Source organism: Chionomys nivalis, chromosome 9 (assembly GCF_950005125.1).
Source record: "Chionomys nivalis chromosome 9, mChiNiv1.1, whole genome shotgun sequence".
Taxonomy (NCBI): domain Eukaryota; kingdom Metazoa; phylum Chordata; class Mammalia; order Rodentia; family Cricetidae; genus Chionomys; species Chionomys nivalis.
In genome coordinates, this window is record NC_080094.1 from 16,553,607 (window position 1) to 16,577,014 (window position 23,408).

The 23,408-nt window shown below is 43.1% G+C and overlaps 1 protein-coding gene across 14 annotated transcripts in view; it reads left to right on the forward strand.

Annotated features, from left to right (window-relative positions):
* The window catches only part of Ptprt (protein tyrosine phosphatase receptor type T), a 1,077,234-nt gene that overhangs the window by 858,463 nt on the left and 195,363 nt on the right, over positions 1-23,408 (forward strand). For all 14 annotated transcript variants that reach the window (XM_057780248.1, XM_057780255.1, XM_057780252.1 and 11 more), the window contains one exon: positions 3,540-3,576. In XM_057780248.1, coding sequence (XP_057636231.1) covers positions 3,540-3,576 — 37 coding nt within the window. The remainder of the gene's footprint in view (positions 1-3,539; positions 3,577-23,408) is intronic.

The window sequence follows — 23,408 nt, forward strand, 5'->3', positions numbered from 1 at the left end:
GTGTATGGATGTTTTGCATGCATGTATGTCTGTGCACCACATGTATGCCCAGTGCCCTCTGTAACCAGAAGAGAGCACTGGATCCCATGGTACTTCAGTTAAGGTCATTGTGAGCTCCTATGAGGATGCGGGGAACTTTACCTAGATCCTCTGCAAGAGCAGCAGGTACTTTTAAGCACTGAGCCATTGCTCCAGTTCCTTACATATCCTTACAGTTCTATGTAGTTACATGGCCCTCACAATCACTTTATCTGTAATAATGTCTTCATGTTCTGCTGTGTTAATGTGCCTCCACTTCCTTCATGGTTCTGGTATAGTTAGACAAACATATCTTTCTTAGTTTTCACTCTGGATCCAACATGTTTAATCGGAAGGCCATTTTCTATGTTCAAGGTTATTCTGTGAGAGCAGCTTCTTAGATCAGAAAGATTGGATTGAATCTCTTTAAAGTTAAGTGTAGTCAGTCTTCTGCCTGTGTTCAATAATGCGGAGTCATGGGTTTGGAGGACACACTTAGGGAACTTGAACATCTGTGGGGCTTGTATCCATGGGGGTTCTATCTTGGGTACCAAAGGATGGCTATATTTTCAAATTGCTCCAACAGTCATGGCTTCATCCAGCCTTTGCCCACTGTTATTCGCAACTGCCATGAATAAAATGGCAAGTTTTCTCATACAGTGTTTTCCAACTCCTTTTCCTTTGCACTGATGTTAAGTTGATGAGCCCCTGGCTCATAGCTTACACCTCTCCTTCTTTCTAGTTGCCCAGGGATGGTCAGTGCGACACCACCATTTGAAGGGTTTCAGTTTTCTGAGGGTCACATTTTCTCAAACTATATCAGGCCCTTTAAACTAAGCACAGAGATGAAAAACAGTGGGAATTTAAGGACTTCCTCTCTCTCCAATGTGAAAAGCAAACTATTAATTTGTGCACTTAACATCATGTACACATATCAACTTATCTGTGACTTTAGTCTTTGGAATCAGTCCTATTTTTTACATGTCTTTTTGGTCATTTTTCTTTCTGTCTTCTGAATATATTCTTTAATTAAAGGTAACCTTTTATTTGAAATATAACAAGATTCAATTTTCCTGTGTAATCCTAAATGGAATCCGTCAAATATTTGAGCCATAATTTGCTGAACTGTTTAACATTTAAGGTTTTCATCCTATAAAATACACAGTGTTTTTGTAGGGACATTTTAATAATGGAAAAAGAAATGCTCATTCCAAAGAACAAGTTGGGCCAACCCAACCTGCTTCCTTTAAAAGGCACCTCAGAGTGATAGGTTAGGCAAATGCAGTAGGCGGTGTAGCTCTATTTACAATGAACCTGACCATCATCTTGAGCCCCTGCTGTGCAGAAGTTACTAAGGATGAGCCCTTGAGCTATATAAGAACTCAGAAGGCTTGAGCAGTCAGAGGAACTGGTAACTGGTTAACTGAAAGACTCTCCTGTACAAGCGAATGTCAGTCAGGATAGGAGCTTGTAGTGTCTGTCCCGGAGCTCTACCCCGGGCATTCTCCTGCTTACACTGGCTAATCGTTTGGATGAAACATTAGAAAAATGCTAAAAATTTGTAAGTGAGACGAATAGGATAGGTCATTAGAATCATATCCAAGAAGATAGAACCCACAGTGGTAAATATGATTCTATACTTTGGCTATGTTACTAGAAGCTCACTATTAGTAATTAAAATAGCTATAGTCTAGATAACGATCTATGTGGACAAGGCCTAAGAAAGATTGTGCCTCCTGTTCTCATCATTGCGCGCCAAGAGACACAAAAGAGAAGGTGTCCCAGGATGAGTAGCAAAGGTGCTCAGAAGACTTGAACTCTTACCTTTTATTATTTATTTATTGTTTATTATTGATTTTTATTGAGGTCTACATTTTTCTCTGCTACCCTCCTTGCCTCTCCCCTCTCCTTCAGCCATCTCCCACTTGCTGACAAAGAACATTTTGATCTGACAACTATCTTTCAGTATCCCATCCCTTTCCTCTGTAAGCAAAGATAAACACTCTGTGCAGCCAGGAGTTAGAGTTGGGAAAGCAGAACTTAATTACTGGGAGTTGTACTTAATCTAGTGAAAGAAACCAGTTATAGCACTCAGGGGCACGCATAGATGGAACAGTCTGGGCCAGCAACATTGCCATTTCTTCTCTGCTCCTGGGTGTAAGATGTGGAAGATTCCATTTCCTTTCCTCACTGACACTGGGTGTGGCCTTATGATTAGCTCTGGCCAATGAAGCAGGAGTAGATTGAGAGTGTCACCTCCGACATAAAGCTTTTGATTTCTAGAGTTTGCCCTTTCAGCATTCGTTCCCTTTGGGATAAAATGAATTGAGCAGTTATGTTTATCTCTCAGAGTAAATAAGTGATTTACATGCTACCCCACCCCCATCCCTCAGACCCAGCCATATACCTATGTGGGCCTGGTAGTCTGAGTAGCTAATAATCCTTCGGTGTTTCTGTCCATGGAAGTCTGGAGTTTATTACTGCAATGCAATCTTCCTAACCCGATGGACCCAAATACCTTCAAGACAGTGTGGGTCCTATAATAAGCTCTGGGCTCTTGACAGATATTGCTTTGGCATCTCACACCTTTGCATTCCCTGTTTTTTCTTTCCTTGCTGCATTACCTACGCACTGTAATTTAGTCCAATGGGATTTCTAGTGGTTCCAGGACATCCTGGCAAATGAGTTCTGGTAAAGAAGGGCCAAGATGATTGTCCTTATGAGCACATTTTGCTGAAACTCCACAGTACGCCAGCAAGTCACAGATTTATGGGGACCTTTTCTCTTGGGAAACAGCTAATGGTTCACCCAGTAAAGATTTTATATACAGACTAATAGGCACACAGATAGACAGACAGGCACACGCACGCACACATATGGAAAGGGGGACAAAGACCCAACACACACACACACACACAGAGAGAGAGAGAGAGAGAGAGAGAGAGAGAGAGAGAGAGAGAGAGAGAGAGAGAGAGAGAACTTTAGTTTAAAAGACTATGAAAAGCATGAAAAATCTCAGTATCAAATCATCTATTTGGAACATAAATTTTTTTGATTCATAACACATCTTACACAGCCTTGACTTTTATCAGGTGTTCATTCCGTCTGTCCAGGTACACATATTGGTGCTCATAACAAAGTGTCCCAAGGAAGCCTGGTTCCTTATGCTAATTCATACCTGAGGAAAAAAGCACCCTGTACACTATCATATAACCACTGAACACTGCTAAATTTTTCGGGTGTTGGAATATTTATGAAGTAGTTCTGTCTGGTGAGAAGGTTGATAAGGTAGTAGGTGCCATGAAACAAACGAAATAGCATATGTTCTAAGCCTGAGAGGAAATAAGGCTGAGATTAAAAGGTGATCCCAATAGGGGAGAATGGAAAGGACAAATTTTAAATTATAATTAAATTCATGTACATACATATGTATATGTACAAATCCCAAGTGTTTTTATAGAATAATCCTTATATAATCAACAATTAATTAACTACTGTCTCATTCTTTTTGTTGTTCCCAGGAGACAAAAATCAACTGTGTGCGTCTGGCTACAAAAGGTATGTTGAGCTGTCTGTCCTTGTCTGACTATAGCTGTTCTTCAGCAATACAAGCATTGCTCCTTGTGTTCCCACAAGGGAAGTTTAGGCAACAGTCTCTAAAACTAAAGGGAAAGAATTATTCTTTTTTTGGGGGGGGTCATTTTCACCAACACCATGTATCTCCAAAAAATATGTTCCTATCATAGACCTTAAAGCATATTAAGAGCTCCAAACATATTTATTGGATAGATGGATGAATGGATGGATGGATGAATAGATTTTACAATTAATGTAAAATATTTTAAAATTGTATTCTGTATATGCACATGTATACATCCATTGTATTTGTGTCTACATTTGTGGGCTAGTTTTCTTTAAGCTTGTCTATTAGACCTGTAGTTGAGGCTTTGTACTTTATTCAGTTGGTGCATGGCTTTCAAGTATGAGGTGATTAGTATTGGTGCCTTTAAAATGAGGAAGCAGACACCGCATTGTTGTGTCCTTCACATTTCAACACTTATCCCCCAAAACACGGAGGCACTATTGTTCAGGCTCATCACTTTTGTTTTCCTAATTATAATTGAATTGCCTGGCTCTTTCAATTGGTACATGTTTCTCTTTATTACTTTAAAAAAAAAAAACAAAATCAATGAATGGTTTGTTATCATTTAACCTATTACAAGGTTGAATGGTTAGAAATCAGGTTTATCTTTTTTCTTACAGAATTGATATTTTCAACAAGAACTTCCCCCACCAGTGCTCATGAAACAAAATTGGGCTCTGTGCTCTGCATTTATTCACGACATACACAATTTCACTCTTTACTTCCAAGGGCAGAAAATTTATAAATATAGTTCTACGTGTCATCATAGATATAACAGACACAGGCAATGACTCAAGTTTATATGTGCAGATATTTGAATATGTGCACATGTGTATGAACAGAGGAGTCACATACATACAGGTAGAAGAGGAGAGACAGTGAGTGAGAAAGAGGATATAGAGACATAGAGAAAGAAATGGGTGGGGTAGATATCTAGCTATCAAAGCATGCTCCAAGGTCTCTTAGAAGTTTTCTAAATTCTAAGAATTCAGCTGCATATGTAGGCAGCAAATGGATGATATAGGAAGAAGATGGAACATTGTGACTCTTGGTGATAAGAAGTCACTGAACTGGCATGTCCCTAACTTGTTCCCTCTGAGGAACTCAAATGACTGTGGAAAGAGATAAAATAGTCTTCTTGAGGCAGGGAGAATTGATGGCCTGCAGACAGAAGTGACACAAATCACAGGCCTTGGCAGGCTTTGCCACGGAAGAAAACAGATACTGGAGAAGGAAGAACATCATCAATTGGGTAGCACTGGGCTCTAGACAGAAATCAGGAAGCTGGGTGTCTGCAGCGTCCCACTTAAATAGGTAGTCCAAGAGGAGAGAGAAAACTCCTTTTCAGTGGTAATGCCCCATGGCTTCCCAGTGTTTTCTCACTCTACACAAGGAAGAGGCCAAGATGATTCCTCTCCCTGCTGTGGGTTCTAGGGAACATTGAGACCTTGGTTCCTTCAAAGACTTCTTTACTAGGTCTGTTTTACCTGAGAATCTGGAGCATGTGACTTTAGAGGCAATGAGTACATAGAAGGGCAATGGGACAATATATAAGACTGTGCTTTCCCACCGGTCTCAGGACCATAGTCCTGAGATGTATAGAAGGCTACTCTACTGGCTTCTCCAAAGACACGTTGCTCAGCAGATGGAGAATGGCAATGATATTAGAAGAACTAGAACAGACATGCTGTCTGTCTCTCCATGGCATAGCTGTGTCTCCTCTGTAGTGACCTTAGGCTAGCTTTCTTTAGCAGGTAAAGGGTGAGAGTGTGAAATTGTAGGGATGCATGAATGAGTGTAGGAATCCCTAGCTGATTAAGCCCAGACAATGCTTTTAGGGGCATTTACAGCATCTTCATTCTGTTTCTGTAGTACATTGAGATTCAATAGTTTCTTCCCAGAGATGCCATTACCACTTGGGAGGAGGGTAGAGAACTACCTAACACAGAATCCTGTTGTTGTCCAGGGAGCCATCCCTTATCAATACAGCCTTAGAGGAAAAGGATTCTTAAGAAATACAACAGTAAGGTTAAGGGAAGGAGATTCATGCTGGGTCTATTCTGTGTCACTTACAACACTTCAAACATCCTGGGGGTCAATCAAAAGCAAATGCTGCCTGAATCCACATATTACCCATAAGGCACTGAAATGAGAAAGATACATGACTCCTCTCATTCCTTTTCTACTATGTATGTGAAATTTCTTTTTGGTGGAATTTTGCTGTAAATATTTTTTCAGTGGGAGGGGGGACTTGATCCTGGGCATTTCCCAGGAATCTGGCAATTATAAAGTCCTAAAAAGATATCATCACTATCTCTTTAAGTATCACAACCCTTCAGCCATTTTGGTAACCTTTCTTGGGGTTCTGCTGACGGGCTTTCCGTATCTGGAGGAAAATCACATACCAGACATAGGCCAGCACTCTGGTGATAAAGTAACTTGCTGCTGTCTTGTTTATGACCTTGGGTTCTCTAACTGTTGTCCATGAGCATCTATATGAATCCCATAGAGGCGCTCGCCTTTAATCCCAGCACTTGGAAGGCAGAGGCAGGTGGATCTCTGTGAGTTCGAGACCAGCCTGGTCTACAAGAGCTAGTTCCAGGACAGGCTCCAAAACCACAGAGAAACCCTGTCTCGAAAAACCAAAAAATAAAAAAAAAAAAATGAATCCCATAGAGCCAGACAATTATCATGTATTTCAGCCCTAACTACTCATTTGGGTTCAATCTGAATTGACCCTAAAACCATTACCTGCTACATTATATACTCAGTAGTTCTAATTTGTGTCTCCCCATGATCTCTAGAAGCAGAGCCCAAGGCAAGAATTTAGAGACATGTTCTAGTGCCCTATTCAGGGAGGGCTCTCAAAAGAAATCTATAATTGGAAAAAAAAAGAATGGAATGGGATGAGCAAGAATCTTTTCCAGGCGGGTCAAACTAAGATAGATCTACAGTAAATACAGATGTCTCTGAAGTTGTCTTAGCTCATAGTAAGAAGACACCCTACCCTTCATCAGACTTTGGCTCCTTCTTCCACCATGGTCTCTCAGGTAGTTATAGAGTAAGTAACAAAGGTGAACCTTAGACTAGACTTGGGAGAAAGTTCTGATTGTAAGCTCTTCGTCACTTCCTGATGCTACACCAGCCTGAAATGAGGAACTGGGTGCCAAATCAAAAGTCTCTTTCTACTGCCTCTAATTTCAACAAGACTCCTGGATACATTATATCATCACGTTGAGGGGCAGCACAATGCTACTAGAGTTGTTTCAAGCATGAGAGATTCCAGAACATTCCAAATTCCTTTGCAGAGAACAGTCCAGTCCTGGTAATAGACCTCCTCAGCGCCTCAGAGAGAAGAACAGCAAGAGCATATAAATAAACATTGCTCTTATTTGGAAACAAAACTTTGAAAGGAAGGCCATAGAAAACCAAGGTGCAAAGATGATCAATTTAAATTTGGGTTCTTAACGATTTTTAAAAAATACAAGAAGTAAGGGAGACACTGCAGAATCGTTAGACAGAGCTCATCTTTGGAAGCTTGGGGATGGGGTCAACTTGAGCAGCATATGGGAAATGAAAGCTTCACATGCTCAAAAGCAGTGTTGCAGAGGAGCTTTTAGTGTAGAAGAAGGGGTGTAAAGAATGTAAGAGCTCAAGGATGGGGAAAAGGGCTGTGACACGCAATCTGGGCAAGAGACAGTCGTTACAATCAGGAAACCACAGCAAATGCTTGTGTTTTCACTGGGTCTGCATAGGAATGGACCCGTCAAGAAGCAGACATGGATGGAGGAGGATGGTGGGTAGCTAACTCTCACTGCAGGACTGTTTGTTGCTAGTGATAAGTTAAGGGGAAGGAGGGATATTGCCTTTAATTGTGTAGCCCCTTGTGACCCACCAGAATCCAATGGACAGTTCCAATCCCATGAACACACACATGGCCCTGATAAAACTAAATGGGTCATAAAATCAACCCAAATGGCATGAAGCCGCCTGGAAGGGAACTCGTTGGAGAAGGGGGTTGAGATGGGAGGGAGATAAGAAAGGATAGGGTAAGTGAGTAATCAGAATGTATTTCTTCACTTGTATGAAATAGCCAAAGGACTAACTTAATTTGAAGTGGATTTGGGCTTTCCTAGGGAGCGTATTGGAACTTTGAATGAGATACTTAGAACTCAGAGGTGCTGAAGTTCAAATAAGAGATAAAATATGGAAGGTGCATAAGCCTCAATGGTAGAAGACAATCCCAGCTGTCACTGCTGAAGATGTCCAAACAGCTGAGTGCATGCCCTTCCATCTGGGGCAGAGGAGGCCAGGTGGAAAACAGTGTGCTCATGCTACACGGTCGCAGAACTATACCAGATGGTTCCACTGTGCGCATCCGATGGGCCTCTGTGTACCCTTTGGAGCTTTGCTACTTTGTATCATCATGCTGGTCCCTACCAGTTTTTCCTGCATTATGTGACCCCTGTTTGCCCTTTATCCTCATCCAGGCTTCTCCCCTCTTATCTACTGCACTCCAGAATACAGTCTTTGTTCAATTATTTTTTAGAATTACATTTGATTGATTGATTGATTGATTGATTGACTTTTGTGGTTTGTAGTGTGGGGCTAATCTGTGTCACAGAACCCATATGGTGATCAGAGGCCTACTTGGAGAAGCTGTCCATCTAACACGTGGATTTTGGTAATAAAACTCAAGTTGTTGAGCCTAATAAAAAATAGTCAAAGGACAAAGCAAGCTGCTTTATCCACTGAGTCTTCCTAGTTTTTTTTTAAAGCACTATTTCTTTATGGGGGGAGTACACATGTGCATGATGCATGTGTGAGAGTCAGAGAACAGCTTAGAGGGCCACATCTCAAATCCCTTTCACCTTTTTGTTTGAGACATGGCCTCTCGTTGGCCTGGAAGCTTTTCATATAGGCCAGGCTAGCTTTCCCACAATTATCTAACGGTCTACCTATGTGCTTCTTCCACATCAGCATCACTGGGATGACATGTGTACATCACTGGACATAGCTTTTTGTAATAGATTATAGCGATCTGATCTCAGGACTTCCTGCTTGCAGGGCACAGACATTACCAATTGAGCTGTCTCTGAAGCTTCTCTTTTAACTCTTGAACTTACTTGAAGTTGCTCCCAACCTCGAAGCCTTTGTTCATCATGAGCAACCATATGTATCAGCTTAACATATAGACATCTTTTAAGTTGCAGCTTGAATCTTACTTGCTAGAGAGACCATCCTATCTACCAAAGTAGCATACATTCCCAAGATTTCCGCTTTGATTGTGATTTGTGATTTGCGGGTACAACCTGCAAACATGCATGCCCTTGTCTGTATGTTTAATATTTACCATCCTGATGGATGCCAAGTGACAGACATGTCTGTTTTGATGATCACAGTGTCCCCAGATCTTAGCACACATTGATGCTCAACAATATTTGTTGAACAAATACGAGGATGCTTTGTCTGATCAGTGGACAGATAGATGGATAGATGTTTCTGTGAATGAATGGATCAATAGACAACTGATCCTAGATTGTTAATTTTATTATTTAACTTATTAATGGGTAGAGGGATCCTAGGTTATTTTTTTTTCCTTGCCCACTTTTTCTAAGTGTAAACTATATATCAGGACTGTGCTCTCAGAAGATAAAAGTCAGGTGAAATAGAGGAAAAATTGTGTGATCTACAATCCTCACTAACAAAGCAGCAGGCCATTCTCTTCTTGTGGTTCATATAGACAAGAATTTCACAACTCCCTCGGCGAGCTCTTTTTACTTTGGACACTCCAGTTGCCAGGAGTTCCTTGACCCTTCATTGGAAAGAGCCCTGTGCATTAGGTTCTTCTAATTCCTGCTGATCAATCTTTGAGGTCACATAATCTTGTCTTCTTTTCTCCTTTTAGAAATAAAATGACTTCCTCTGACCTGTCCTCCTGATCTCTTGAACAAATAGGGTCGAGCAGAAACACAGCTGCTGGTCTTCTGGCCCTCGGCTTTGGCCACACTAGCCACTGGCAGGCAGTAGCAGCCCCACCGTTGTCCTCAGCCTTGAGGAGAATGCAGCTGGCTTCACAGACTCCTGCTGGGTGCGCAGGAGTGGCAGTTAGAAAAATCAGTTTTGATTTGATTTGCAAACTGAGCCGAGTCATTGAGACAAAATAAATCCGGAAACCCATAAAGCCATTTGCAGAGTTGCTTTGCAAAAGACAGCCACAGTTTTAATCTAGTAAACACTCTAACGATCCCATTAAAGCAGCCCCCTTGGAGTAGGTGCTGAGAGTGAAGCCTCAGAATAATGAAGCATGAGACACAGGGCCAGTGGCACCAACAGCTCTGTCTTGTCCATTAAGGATGGACTAAGCCCATTGTCCAACGACAACAGGCAAGAGGCATGGACAATGGCCTTTTGTAAATGTGCCATCTTTTGGCAAGTCTGAGCCTGAAGTGAGCCATTTTACCCAGCGTTTCTCTCTCCTCTCTCCATAATGGATCCTCACTCCTACAGGAACTGACAGGGACAATCAATAGCCCTTCTTTTAAGAGATGCCCTCATTTTGCAGATGCTAAGACTGGGGACAGGGGGATGATGTGTTCTTGGCTTCCTTATCCACAGAAGAACAGGCCACGTGTGATACAACAATCCAAGGGCGATGTAAAAATTGTCTTCTCTGTGCAGGAAACTGCCAGCCGCACTGGCCCAATTCTACTTGAAAGGTTTTCTTGCACGCCCTGGAGAGTTTGCTTGAAATCGTGAGACTCAGACACCTGCCTTCAAATCCTGTCTCCAAGTTCAGTTGCTTGGCCTGGGACAAGTCACTTACCATCTCTGAGGCTAGCGCATCACTTTGAGAGCGGGTATCATTAACTCTGTCACTCACCCAAGCATGTGATAGATTAGACAAGGAGCTTCCACCCTTGCTTTGCCTTTACAGGTCTTTATAGGTCTTGGATCTCGGTAGAAGGCCATAGCCTACACCCTAAACATTTCACATGCAATTTTATCCATCCACCATGTGTCAGAGGGACTCAGATTAGAATCACGGTGGAGAAGCTGAAAGTGTACAGAGATGATGCTGCCCTTTGCACCATCTAAAGATCATTTACTCTGATAAAAACTTTACCCGGACATTTTACATATACACGTATACATATCCATGTCCAGGCACTGTTCTTTCCTCCAAACCTGCTCAGCAGTATCAGAAGGGACCCAAGAACACAGCACGTCCAAGCCTAGCTATGGTAGCTGAACAGGGACATAATGAAATATCTATTGTGAGAGGAAAACATAGTCCAGTGAGAAAACCCTGACTGTTGTTCAGTCTTTTGAACTATTTCAAACTGCGGGAAAAGGAGCTGGAGGCGTGGGTTTGGAGGGTTGAGACATAGTGCTGCTGCTCTTTCCTCGCTGAGACTAAGGGATGCATATTCTGGGCTTGGAGTTGTGCAATAAAACCAAGTCCCTTTGACCTTTACCACCCCTTATTCTGCCCTGTTTCCATCTCTATCCTAAAATGCCAATGGAATAATATAGCTTTTCTGAGGATTGTATGAGAAGATGAAAGATTACAACATAAAGGACACCATAAAATAACCTTAAGGTCTTGAAAAATCCTAACCCTTTCTTTAATATTTTTCTTGATGCAACAGCTGACATATATTTCTGGTCTTGTTTGTGTTTTCCTGTCTTCTTCCGCCCCAGACAAGTGCAAATTGATTCTTTCATACACACCTCCTCCACACCCCACTCACGAAGGCCAAAGCTGGTACAACAGAGGCCAGGAAAACTAAAGTCAACACAGACTCGTCCTCCGAGTACATTCCCGAAGACAGGAGATACCTGTGTTGGCTTTAGCTCACATCTGTGCTTCCAAAGGACTTAGTCTCTTAAAGGGAAAATGAGACCTAGGAGGGAAGGATGGGGAAATTTGGAATAGGCTAAAGATGCAGGTTAAAAATTAAAAAAATTTAAACCCCTTCAGTGGGCTCTCAAATGGGGGGGGGAGGGATTCCAAAATTTAAATACCTATGTGTTCTAGTATTACAAGACTTTTCTTGGTGAGATGTAAGCCAACATCTGTTCACCTCAGATAGGTACCAATGGCAGCTCAAAGAAATGGTGCAACACAAGTCTAGCTTAGAGAGTCAGTCATAGAACTCTGTGTTGAGGTGTGGGCATGGGAGGTTACAATGTGTTGAAAGAACTAAGGCATGGCCTTCATCAGGTGCTAAATAAATGTTGGCCGTTGTTATTATCTCCACTCAAGAAATGAACCCATGTAAGCTCAGGAGAATAAAACCTTCGGGTCTCCAGGAATGCTACTCAGAGCTGACTCCATATCACTAATGACTTTTTTCCTCTATCATAGACTGGCTAAGATATTCCATGAACCACTGGTAGGATTGTTTAGCTTCTATTAGTTTACCCTTCTCCATATCCTTTTCCTACTGATGATTGGTACGTGTGCTTTCAGGTTTTAACAGGCATTGTATTTCTTCAGGAGTATTTAAGTTAAGATCTAAAATCTGGAGCAGAAACTGAGGAGGTTTGAGGAGCTCTTATCTCTCTTAACTTCCATATCAAAACTGAAAAAATTAGTTTGTCTTCGAGATTGTCTTCTCTAGGGCCAGCTGTAGCCCAGTAGTATCTCTCTATACTTGACATTCATTGCTTTAAAAAAAAATGTCAGAGGCATTTCACATTCTAGCCTTCTTTTTATTTACAGAGTCTCAAGGTTTTTATTTGATCATGGTTTCTTAAGTTTATAAATATGCCAAACAAATTCTGTGCAAAGAGATATAAATCACAAACCCTCCAGTCATTGAAAAAATTAGGTGGTGCAGGAGAAGGAAGACCATTCATTCTGCCTCCTCTTCAAATGGGTTAGTCAGGATAGGATTAGCTTTGCTACAATAAACAAGTTACAGCCAAATCTCAGTAGCTTAAATATCTCACTCAGACATGACTAATGTTGTTTCCACTCCATGTCCTTGATAAGAGGACATGATAGAGACTAACTTCCAGGTGACTTGGTCTCTTCTGTGCATCTCATAAGTGAAATGGCACTGATGACAGTATTTCCAGTTCTGTGTGTGGGTCCTACTCCTATTTTCATTTCCCTGTTCTGCTAAGATCTATAATCCACACCTTGCCTCCACTTCTCACTCACCAGAAGAACACCTGTCTCTCCCTTGGTCCTTATACCTGCTAGCTTAGCATCATGCTGGATTAGTATCCCTGGAAGGTAAAGCAAGGGGGCCTCCTCCAGGCTCTGCCGGCTAAATAAAGACTTGCGCTGCTCTCCTTAAACTCATGTTACAAGATACCTATTATTACCTGCATGGTTTGGGCAAAGAGCCTGACTTCGAAGTGCCTACAATTTTCCAAGTGACATGCCTGGTAAATGAAAAATACCGAGCCAGAGTTTTATGTACCCAGTTAGCTTTTATTGCTTGTTTATTAAGTGAAATTTCATATTGATATGTGGCCCCTTATTCTCTAGAGGTGGCAAAGTTCATCTTTGGGTTTGCACAGTATTGGATTATAGGCCAGCAAAGGTGTTTAACTGCTTTGCATCTCAATGCTGGCATCCACGGACTGACAACAGCAATGCCGCTTATTTCCCTGACCTAATATAAGAACCTAGCAAAGTAGTGCATACCAAGTGCTCTATGTGGTAGCCGGCTTATAATACACACTCAGCAAATGGTAGGCACTGGCAGAACTAACACGTACATACCAATATAGCGTAGGAAGTCTAAAATGACTGCTTGCCGGGGATGCTATTGGAGCAGGAAGGGAAATTCAAAACCAACCAAAAAAAAAAAAAAATAGTACAGGCTTTCTCAGAGTGTGTGGGCACAAAGTCAAGCTTTGAAGCGAGAGTGAAAATGAATACAGAGAATGGTATTAGGGTTAGAAAGAAAATTTCCAAGTCAAAGAAGTAGGTACGTGAATCCTCAGAGGAAGAGATGTTGAGCATGCCATGTAATGGGAGTTAGGAGCAGTCCTGAGGAACACTGTGCTGGGGTTGGAGAGGTGTCTCAGTGGCTAAACACGACTACTGTTCTCTTACTGAGTTCCAGCACTCACATCAGGCCACTTGCAACTGCTTTCAACTCCAGAACCAAGGGGATCTGATGCCTCTGACACCAAGGGTACCTACACTGGTGAACACGTACTCCCCATATAAGCGAGTAGTGAAAATAATAAAAATAAATATTTAAAAAGAGAAAGAGAAGTACTATGCAAAGCCACTCGGCACTAAATACAGCCCATGATTCTCATATTCTCTCTCTCTCTCTCTCTCTCTCTCTCTCTCTCTCTCTCTCCCTCCCTCTCCCTCTCTCTCCCTCTCTCTCCCCATTGAGAGTTGTTATGGCTGGGAATGCTTAAGCAGACTCCTTTTTCAGGAGAGTACCCTAGCTGCAGCCTCGACAGGGGATGGGGAAGATGAACTGAGGTAGGAACCAGGCTGCAGGGAGAACACTTAAGATGCTGCTGAAGGAGGCCATGTAGTAGTGAGTCTTGTCCTCCCTCAGCCATTTGTATCTTCTGACTTGTGAGGTCAACAGTACCTTGTCTCACCTGACTCATAGGGCCTGGAGGAAAACAGACTAATAGAAAATAACCACTTAGAACAGGGGTTAGCAAACTTTTCTATAAAAGACAAGGTAGTGAATAACTTCAATTTGTAGGCCTCAAGGTCTTTCTCATACCTATCGGCTTTGTCACCACAGCACAAAAGCAATTGTAGAAATACATAGGAGGACATTTGTCTTAAAATAAAACTCTGAGAATGAAAAGTTCTAATGTATATAATTTTCATATATGTTGTAGTTTCACCTCTTTCCTGTGATAAAACACTCTGGCCAAAAGCAAGCGGGGGCAGGAGTTTGTTTCACCTTTACAGTTCATCACTGTGGAAAGCCAAAGCAGGAGCTTGAAGCAGAAACCACAGAACACTGCCTGCTAGCAGACTCACAGGCTCACGCTCAGTGGCATTCTGGTACAGCCCAGAACCACCTGCCTAGAGAGTGATGCTTCCCACAGAGGGCAGAGCCCTTCTGCGTCTATCACAGCCAAGACAAACCTCAGAGAGATGCTCACAGGCTGTTCAAATCTGAACAAACACTCAACTCAGATTCCCTTCTCCGCTGCCTCTAGGTTATGACACGTTGGCAGTTAAAGCTAATTAGTACAGCATAGTGCAAAATATTAGTCATATTCTTCCCGAACCACTGAAAGATCTGAGAGCCATTCTTGCCATATACCCACACAGGAAATAGCGTAAGTACCAGACTTGGGTCACAAGCGCACCACTGACTTAGAAAATGCTTTGGAATGGACAAAGCTTCTTGTCTTTCAGAACAGAGAGTTATGATCAATACACATGGGCGGTTTTATAGCTGCCAATGGGCTGTTGGTCAAGGTTGCCTCTTGTATCATCTTGGAAATAATGTATTTTTTGTTTATCACTTCATCTGGGACACACACACATTATCACTCTCAACATTTTGAATAAAGAGCTTGTGCAGTTTTGCTGATAAATGACCGGGGAACCTTGTAGTCTGTGACTGAGAGTATAACGCTTGCTAGGATTTTTGTGTCACTGTCTGTAGACACTTGAACAGGCAGGAACATTAAAGTTAGGCAAACTGGGTTTTGAATACAGCCTCTGCTAGTTACTATTTTTGTAACCTGGACCAAGTTGTAAAAATTTTTAAGTCACGACTTCTTCATTAATTTATTCATTTACCTGACAAATATTCATTGAGTACCTAGTATGTGCCATGTGCAGTAGAGGGCTACAGAAACACATTAATCAGTGAGATACATCACCTACCTTCAAGCAGACTCCAGAGTGAAGGAGAAAGCATCCGTTCACAATACGGGGAGGTTGCTGCAATGAGAAAAGAAGGGACTAGGAGGAAGTTACGGGAAGACAAGGGAAGCACATCTGCTCCAAATGCAGGACCCTTGAGGGAAGAGCCAAGCTGATTCCTCAAAGGTTAGCAGTTGTCTGCCAGGGGAAGAGGCAGAAGGAAATACATGCCAGACAAGTGGCTGGCCCAGGCATGGTCTAGAGACAAGACAGCAGGGACTGTTCATCATGGAATGTGTTGACAGCCGGGCAGAGGGTAGGGTGATGGGGGTGGAGAGGGATGAGCATGGCCCGGAAAGCTGGAAACTCATCACCAATAGTCTGTGAGCTGTGCCGAGGGGTTTACCTGTGAAGACAGTGAGGAAAATGATGCTGCGCTCCAAGGGTAGAGGCTCAGTAGGAGGGGAGGAAGAGCAAAAGCTGTGAGCCCATCTGAAGCTGTTGAAATGATCCAAATGCAATTTAGGATGGCTGGAGAAAGAGGGACTGACGCTGGAGGGAAGAGATCTTGGCCAGTTTCCTTAGAGCAAAATCAGGAAGAGCAGCCGACCAGTGACAAATGAAAAGTCATGTTAAAAAAAGGGGGGGGGGGGTAGAAGGTAGATAACCTTACTAATAAGGGTGAGGGTAGTCACCCAGGTTTCTCCACAGAGATGCTGTGTAGGTGGAGGCACCATTTGCAAAGACTAGAAAGACTGAGGGAGATGCACTTTGGCTGGAGAAGTGACAGGTTCGTTTGTACTATCACCGACCTTTCCAGATGTCCTATTTCTTACAAACACTGTACGTGAGGTACTTGGCAGAGTACCTGACATGTCATGCGTGCTTGATAAATGGTGACTCTTACTCTTTTGTCATTAAAAAAAAAATCTATTTCAGGCCCTTGTTTTGGTAAAGCATGATGTTCTTTTGTTGTTTAGTGCGAGCTCTTCAGAGCCAGAAGAATTACAGTCTTGCTCATTGTACCACATGTGTTCATGTGTGTTTCTTTCTCTCCTTCTCTTCTGCATGCTGCCTGGGGATTGGCTTCCTTGTGGTCAGCACCAATGGGCAGCGCCCAGGTGACCCCGGGGACTCCACTCTGCCTTCTCACCACAGGTGATCACCAGAGCCCTGGGCAGGAGGGAGGGAATGACCCAGGGCCCATGCTCCATGGGTTCTCCAGGCCAGGTGCACCAGGCTTAAGTTGGCAGTTCCTTCACCATATCCTCCACCCACCTACCTGCCCATCCACCCCTTCATCCACCCAACCACCATTCTGTTCTCTCCACCTACCTATTCATACAGCCCCCTGTCCACCCTTTCACTCCTTCTACCTACTGTGTACCAGGCATTGTTCTAAGTATTGAGGAATACAATAACAAGCAAAAAGGACAAGTTCTAATGCCTTAACTGGTTGATAAAAAGATTGCACGAGTAAACGTGCAGTTCTCACTAATGCTAAGGAGAGGTGCATGTGATATTTAACACACACACACACACCTACACCTGGAACTTTCACAGAAGACATGACAACTGAGGGCAGGAGAGAGCTGACCTAGCAGGCCATTCTTAAGGAATGAATAGGTTTGACCACGACCTCAGCTCTACCCTTGGCCCTGATGCATCTTTTAGTTGTGACTGGCCCCACATTTCCTTTCTGTTAGGAAGGAATAATAATAATAATACTTGCCTCTTTGGGGACAGTATTGCCGTTATGAACTCTACAGATTCAGATTCCTCTGAAATTGCAATCTGAGACTAAATGAGATAATAAATGTCAAAGAAGCTGAAGTAGAAGTGACCAACCTAGTGTAAGAATTTGTTTGGTTCTAAATGAGAGCTGCCTATTTTCCTCAAAGGCAGCATAGGTAGAGTTCATTTCACATAAACAGATACCATTATTCAAAAGATACAAAGCCCACCCATCAAAAGCCAATGCCTATTCAGAACATGGAAAAGACAGACAGCCTGCTAACCATCCCTGTCCTTCCTCAAGAATCCCCTTCTGACAAACGGAAAGCTTCCTGAGACATTTCACATATTTACCCAGTCTTTATTAAAGGTCTTGCCTGTCCCAATCACTGACTACTCCACAAATAGTGCTGAGAAATAGTGGAATAGGCAAGGATACCACGTGCCCTTTCATCGGCTCCACCCCTTCCCAAACCCAGATACATCACCTGACCCTGTGATGGGGATTCCCGTGTAGACCGTACATTGAGAAGTGTGCTCACACAGAAAGGAGATAGATATAGGATAGGACAAAGGACAACGTGTGGCCTGTGTTAGTCAGAGCCCTGGGGATGAGGCATCTCTGGAATATGGTTGTGCCATAGGTTGGGCCCATGTGTTAATCACCATGGGCTGTCATGAGTGTGCACAGCTTTCTAGAGAGGAGGTATCTATATGAACCATTTAGAGTCATCATCTACTGTGGTTGGGGAGTAGATACACCAATCAAATGAAGGCGATTTGAATGGAGCCTCAGTAGCATCTGCTGTGGTCCTGTTATTGGCCCTGCTATTTGTATTGCCATTAAACACCCTATTCCAGTGTGTCCTTGGCAACACTCAGTCACACCTTGATTATAGAAACTTAGCCTACTGGATAGGCTTATTTTTACACTGGGAACCAAGTACCGTGTTTATTTCATCCTATCACATTAAAGATTGAATTTAATAACCTCAGAGAATGCCTTACACACAAAATGGAATTCCCACCCTTCTCCAAAACATGCCCACCATCCTCACCCTTCCTCAAGGGAGGCGAAAGTCACAGATACACATGAGAGAACATGCCGAAAGACAGTGAGAGGAAAGTGACTCTCGCCTCTGTCCCCAAACTGGATTTATGAAGAAACAGTGCCTCCCTGGAGTGCGTATGAGCAATTCCATTTATGCTAGCCATTGTTCTCTGGACTCTATTCGAGTCAAACAGTGAGATTATGTTTTCTTTAACCAGAGCCAATCCCATATCGGGTGCATTTGTTCTTACTTTTCGCCTTCTGAGGCATCTGAATGGTCCTCCTCTGACGGGTTTATTTTATTGGGCTCCATTTATTCCCACCCGTTTCCCAACTTCTTTTGATAGGTGAGGCACCTGTGAGTTTTTGTTTTCTTCCTCAGAGCAGGCTGTCCCTCTCAAATGGTGCTTTTGTTAATGCCCCTTCCCTGGTGCTAATAATGGCTAATGTAAATAATAACTGTGTGGGTCTGAATGATGAGGTTACTGGGCTGTAAGTTCAGGTGGCTGTGTGCATAGCAGCTCCGGCATGGTGCTGTGCACAACCACGTGGGATGTACCATGCATGGCCTAGCCTTGGCAGCGAGTGGAGGCTGATTTCAGCTCTCAACCCTGCCACTTTCTGGTCTGATGGTCCGGTTGAGTTTTCCTTTGTTGAACTTGATCTCCTCCTGTGGAGAAGTGGGATCAGTCATACCTGCTGCCAGGGTTAATAAAAAGTAAGTGCCAGTGTTATCATTGCTTGAGTGTCTCTGCCAAGCCAATTCTTCAGGTGTCCCTGAACCGTGAGACTTCCCTTCAAGGAATCCCTGCACTAGACCAAGGCATCCGACCTTGGTGCTATTGATATCTGGGCCTGGATTGTTTTCAGTGGCTGCAGTCCAGCCTGTGTACTGTGGGATGTTTAGAGAATCCCTGTTCTCTACCCACGAGATGCCATTTGCATGTCAGCCCCAATTGTCACAACCTAATATATCCAGACATTCTCAGATGTCCCCTAAGGAGCAAAATAACCCTCTACAAATAGCTTTTTAAAAGCTCCAGTGCATCACTGTTCAATAGAAATATAATTTCGTCAGTAGATATAATTTTTAAATTTTGAAATCCCATTATGAAAATAAAAGAAACTTGAATTTAATTTTAATAATATAACCTATTTCATCTAACATGTCCCAAATACTATTTAATAAGTAATCAATATTTTACAAAACTATTAAGTGAAACAGATTTCACATTCTTGTTTTTGTACTGTCTGATATCTGATTTTTTTTTTTTACATTTAGAGTGTGTGTCAATTTAGATGATATGTTTTAAACAGTTAAAATGAAAGCAATATTAAAAAAATAAAACTTAAGGGCAGGGGAGACGGCTTAGTCAGTAAAGAGTCTGCCATAAAAGCCTAAGAACTGGGTTTGTGCCCCCAGAACTGAGATGACAACCTGGTTGGAGGAGCTTACTCCCATGATCTCAGCAGCAAGAGGTAGAGATATGTAGGTCCCTGAGGCTCAAGGGCCACCTAAACTTGATGAACTAGAAACTTCAGATTCAAAAAAGTCCCTGTCTCAAAAAATCAATCAATAAATCTATCTATCAATAAAATTAACCCTGATTCAGGAGAGCACCAACATCAACCTCCAGCCTCTACATTAAACAAACCATATAAGTCCATCTTTTCACACACATGTACACACGCTGACACCACCAGCTACACACATACCACATACACCACACACACACACACATACAAAAAATATATGCAACAAGTAAACATGTTCTTCATTGCCTCCATTTTAAATTTCAAAGTAAGTGAAATAAAAATAATGTATTTCAAGTGTAGGATGATACGCACAGATGGCTCAGTGAGTACCGTTTGACACAGTACAAATGTGCAGATGAAATGTGACTATCTCCTTGGTCCCTGCTTAGGGAGCAAAGGAGCAAATGAGCAGAGTCCAGGTTCTAGAATTATTTTCTCCCTTTTATGCCACCGCCCGGGGGGAAGGGAGGTGTTCTCCAGGTTTGGCATTGTGTTTGGTTGTTCAATGTGCATGTGGGGGTGTATTAGGTAGAGAACTGAGAAGTTTCCATGGAGAAAAATGACACAAAAGCTTCCCCGGCCAAGACTGCCCATTTTTTCTCTAGAAGGCTGACCTGAGGCTCCAGTGGACAACTGACCAGTCAATTAACATTTCACCTGTAGGAACTCAATCTACTCCAGCCCCACCAGTGCAGAAAGAATGCCTCATCTCCACCCTTCTCTTTCCTAGCCAAGCCTCTGCCTCTAGACCCAATTGAGGATGGGCAGTGTCTGGCCAGAGGCCAGAGTGGGGGATTAAAGGCAATCTCCAATAACATTTTGCTTTCACTGCCTTGACCATGCTCAGTGCCCCATTGTTAATTTGTCCACAAGAAGGGCTTTAGCCCAAGCCTTCTTCTGAAGCCCAAAATATATTTATTGAAACTGGGGGAGCCTGAGAAAATTACCCCAACTTTATGAAGCCCAGATTCCTCATTTATGAAGTCAGAAGTCATGTAGTTGAATTTGGGTCAGGGTGGTTCAGTGGGGATGAGGTGCAGCTGGAAAAATGAATGCACTCCTAACCAAGGCTGGCGGGTGCTGGTTAGACCTCCCCTGGCACTCATTTCTTTTCTGTGTATCTCATGCTAAAGCCATCACTATTGTTGCCTCATTGGGACTTTGCATTGTGACAAGATTCAGGTTCTAATGATACTCCTTGAAGGTGCTCGGACAGAGCCCTTAGAATGTTGTTTCAGGAACATTACAGGCCTAGGTACAAAGAGCTGTGGGCTTTGGAACAGGGCTCTGAGGGCAGAACGAAGGCAATGAGACATAACAGCCTCCTCCCAAAGTCACTGACTGGGCCCCACAGCCTTGAAAACCCGGAGGCCATGACAGCTCACCCATGCAGCTAGTGCCGCTGGTGGCAGCAAACAGATGGTATGAGAATAGGAGCTGGAGGCAGCCCTGGGTGAAGCTGCATGCTGAATGCTCACCATTCTGGATGGTGTTTGGTGAGGAAAGGAGGGGCGGACTCTGGGGAAATCTCAGCCTTGGAGACCAGCCATAGAGAAGTGGCTGTTCCAGGTGCCCCATGGCTTCAAGGAAGTCTGAGAGTATGATAAAAAGAACAGTAAAATGAATAATGTCTGTTCCATGCTTCAATACGTTATGGGAAATTGCTCAGTGTTTCTGTTAATAGCACATGTAAAAGTTCCCAAATCTCTACCAAGTCAGGTGCTGTTCTGGTTTTACAGAGCAGGCATCTGAAGCTTCAGTGACCAAATAAATAAATCACAGAGTTTGGAAAGGATGACACCAGGATTCAAGCCCGGGCCTTTCTAGGCAGTCCAAGTTTATTTACCACACTGTCAACCAGTGAGCGCCTGTGATGAGCCAAGTCCTAGGGATCCTACAGCAGTGTCCCTTAGGATTGTGTCTCAAAGGCCATGTGACTCCAGAGCTGCTGCTCCATTTATGTATCTGCAGAACAGAAATACTAACATTATCTAGCTGTAGAGAGAACAAGGGAGACGGTCTCCATCATCTTACGCATCCATTACTGTTATTAAAACCTAAATCCGTTTTCTAGATGAAGACGCTGAGACCCAGAAAGGGCCAGGCAAACGGTCAAGCTCTCCAGTGGCCAGGCAACAGCTATAATGTCTGGAACAAATGAAAAATAGGAAGGAAGGGGGTAACTCTCAAGGCCGCAGGCTAGAGGCATCTGAAGAGTCAGAATTTATAAATTCTGGTACATAATGAAGCTGAGATACAGCTAAAAGTCTGGACCAAATTGCACAGCAAGCTTTGCTGTGACAACCCAAAGCAAGAGGTGAGGGCAAAGAGCTAAGGAGGCACAATACGAAGATCCCGTTGACCTCACTCCCCTCCGTTCAACCAGTTTCTTAGTTGCTACCAGCATAGACCAGGACTGTGGCTGCAGTTTAAGATCAGACACCCCCGTAGTGGGTCAGGGATGAGGAGCGCGGAGGACTTTCTTTGGTGCTGCTCTTAGGCCGTACATGTGTCTCCAGCACTTGACAAACTGAACCAGATTCTGTCTTTATCGCTGGTCCATCATTTGGGCTGCGTTTTCTGTTACCAACCTCTCAACGGAATCAGTAGATTTGTCCAGACAAGGCATACAGGGTTCTCTCCGGTTGCACTCAAGTGCTCATTCTGCCTTCAAAACAGCATCTAGCTGAGCGACTTGTATGGCTGAGGTTTTCATGACACCATTTCACTCCTGGGATATTTCCTTTAGGCCAAGCAGAAGTCGGACCGTAGTCTTGTACTCCAAACTGCCATCAAATTCAGATCCAGAAACCCAGTACCATCCACCTCCTCTCTCCTTCTCCATCTTTTGTAGTTGTTATTTTGCTCTTTTGGGGCCCCTCCATCCAGCTCCCAAATAAATACATGGAGACATATTCTTACTAATGAATGCCCTCCCTTAGCTTGGCTTATTTCTAACCAGTTTTTCTTTTATTTATTTATTTATTTATTTATTTATTTATTTATTTATTTAAGATATCTGCCTTCTCCCCGCCACCACCTCCCACTTCCCTCCCCCTCCCCCATCAAGTCCCCTCCCTCATCATCCCTAAGAGTAATCCGGGTTCCCTGCCCTGTGGGAAGTCCAAGGACCACCCACCTCCACCCAGGTCTAGTAAGGTGAGCATCCAAACTGCCTAGGCTCCCACAAAGCCAGTACGTGCAGTAGGATCAAAAACCCATTGCCATTGTTCTTGAGTTCTCAGTAGTCCTCATTGTCCATTATGTTCAGCAAGTCCGGTTTTATCCCATGCTTTTTCAGACCCAGGCCAGCTGGCCTTGGTGAGTTCCTGATAGAACATCCCCATTGTCTCAGTGTGTGGGTGCACCCCTCGCAGTCCTGAGTTCCTTGCTCGTGCTCTGTCTCCTGCTCTTGATTTGGACCTTGAGATTTCAGTCCGGTGCTCCAATGTGGGTCTTTGTCTCTGTCTCCTTTCATCGCCTAAATGTTTTTCTTTGGGTTCACCTTCTTAATTAGCTTCTCTAGGATCACGCATAATAGGCTCAACCAGTTTTTCTTAAATTACTCCATCTACCTTTTGCCTCTGGGTTTTTACTTT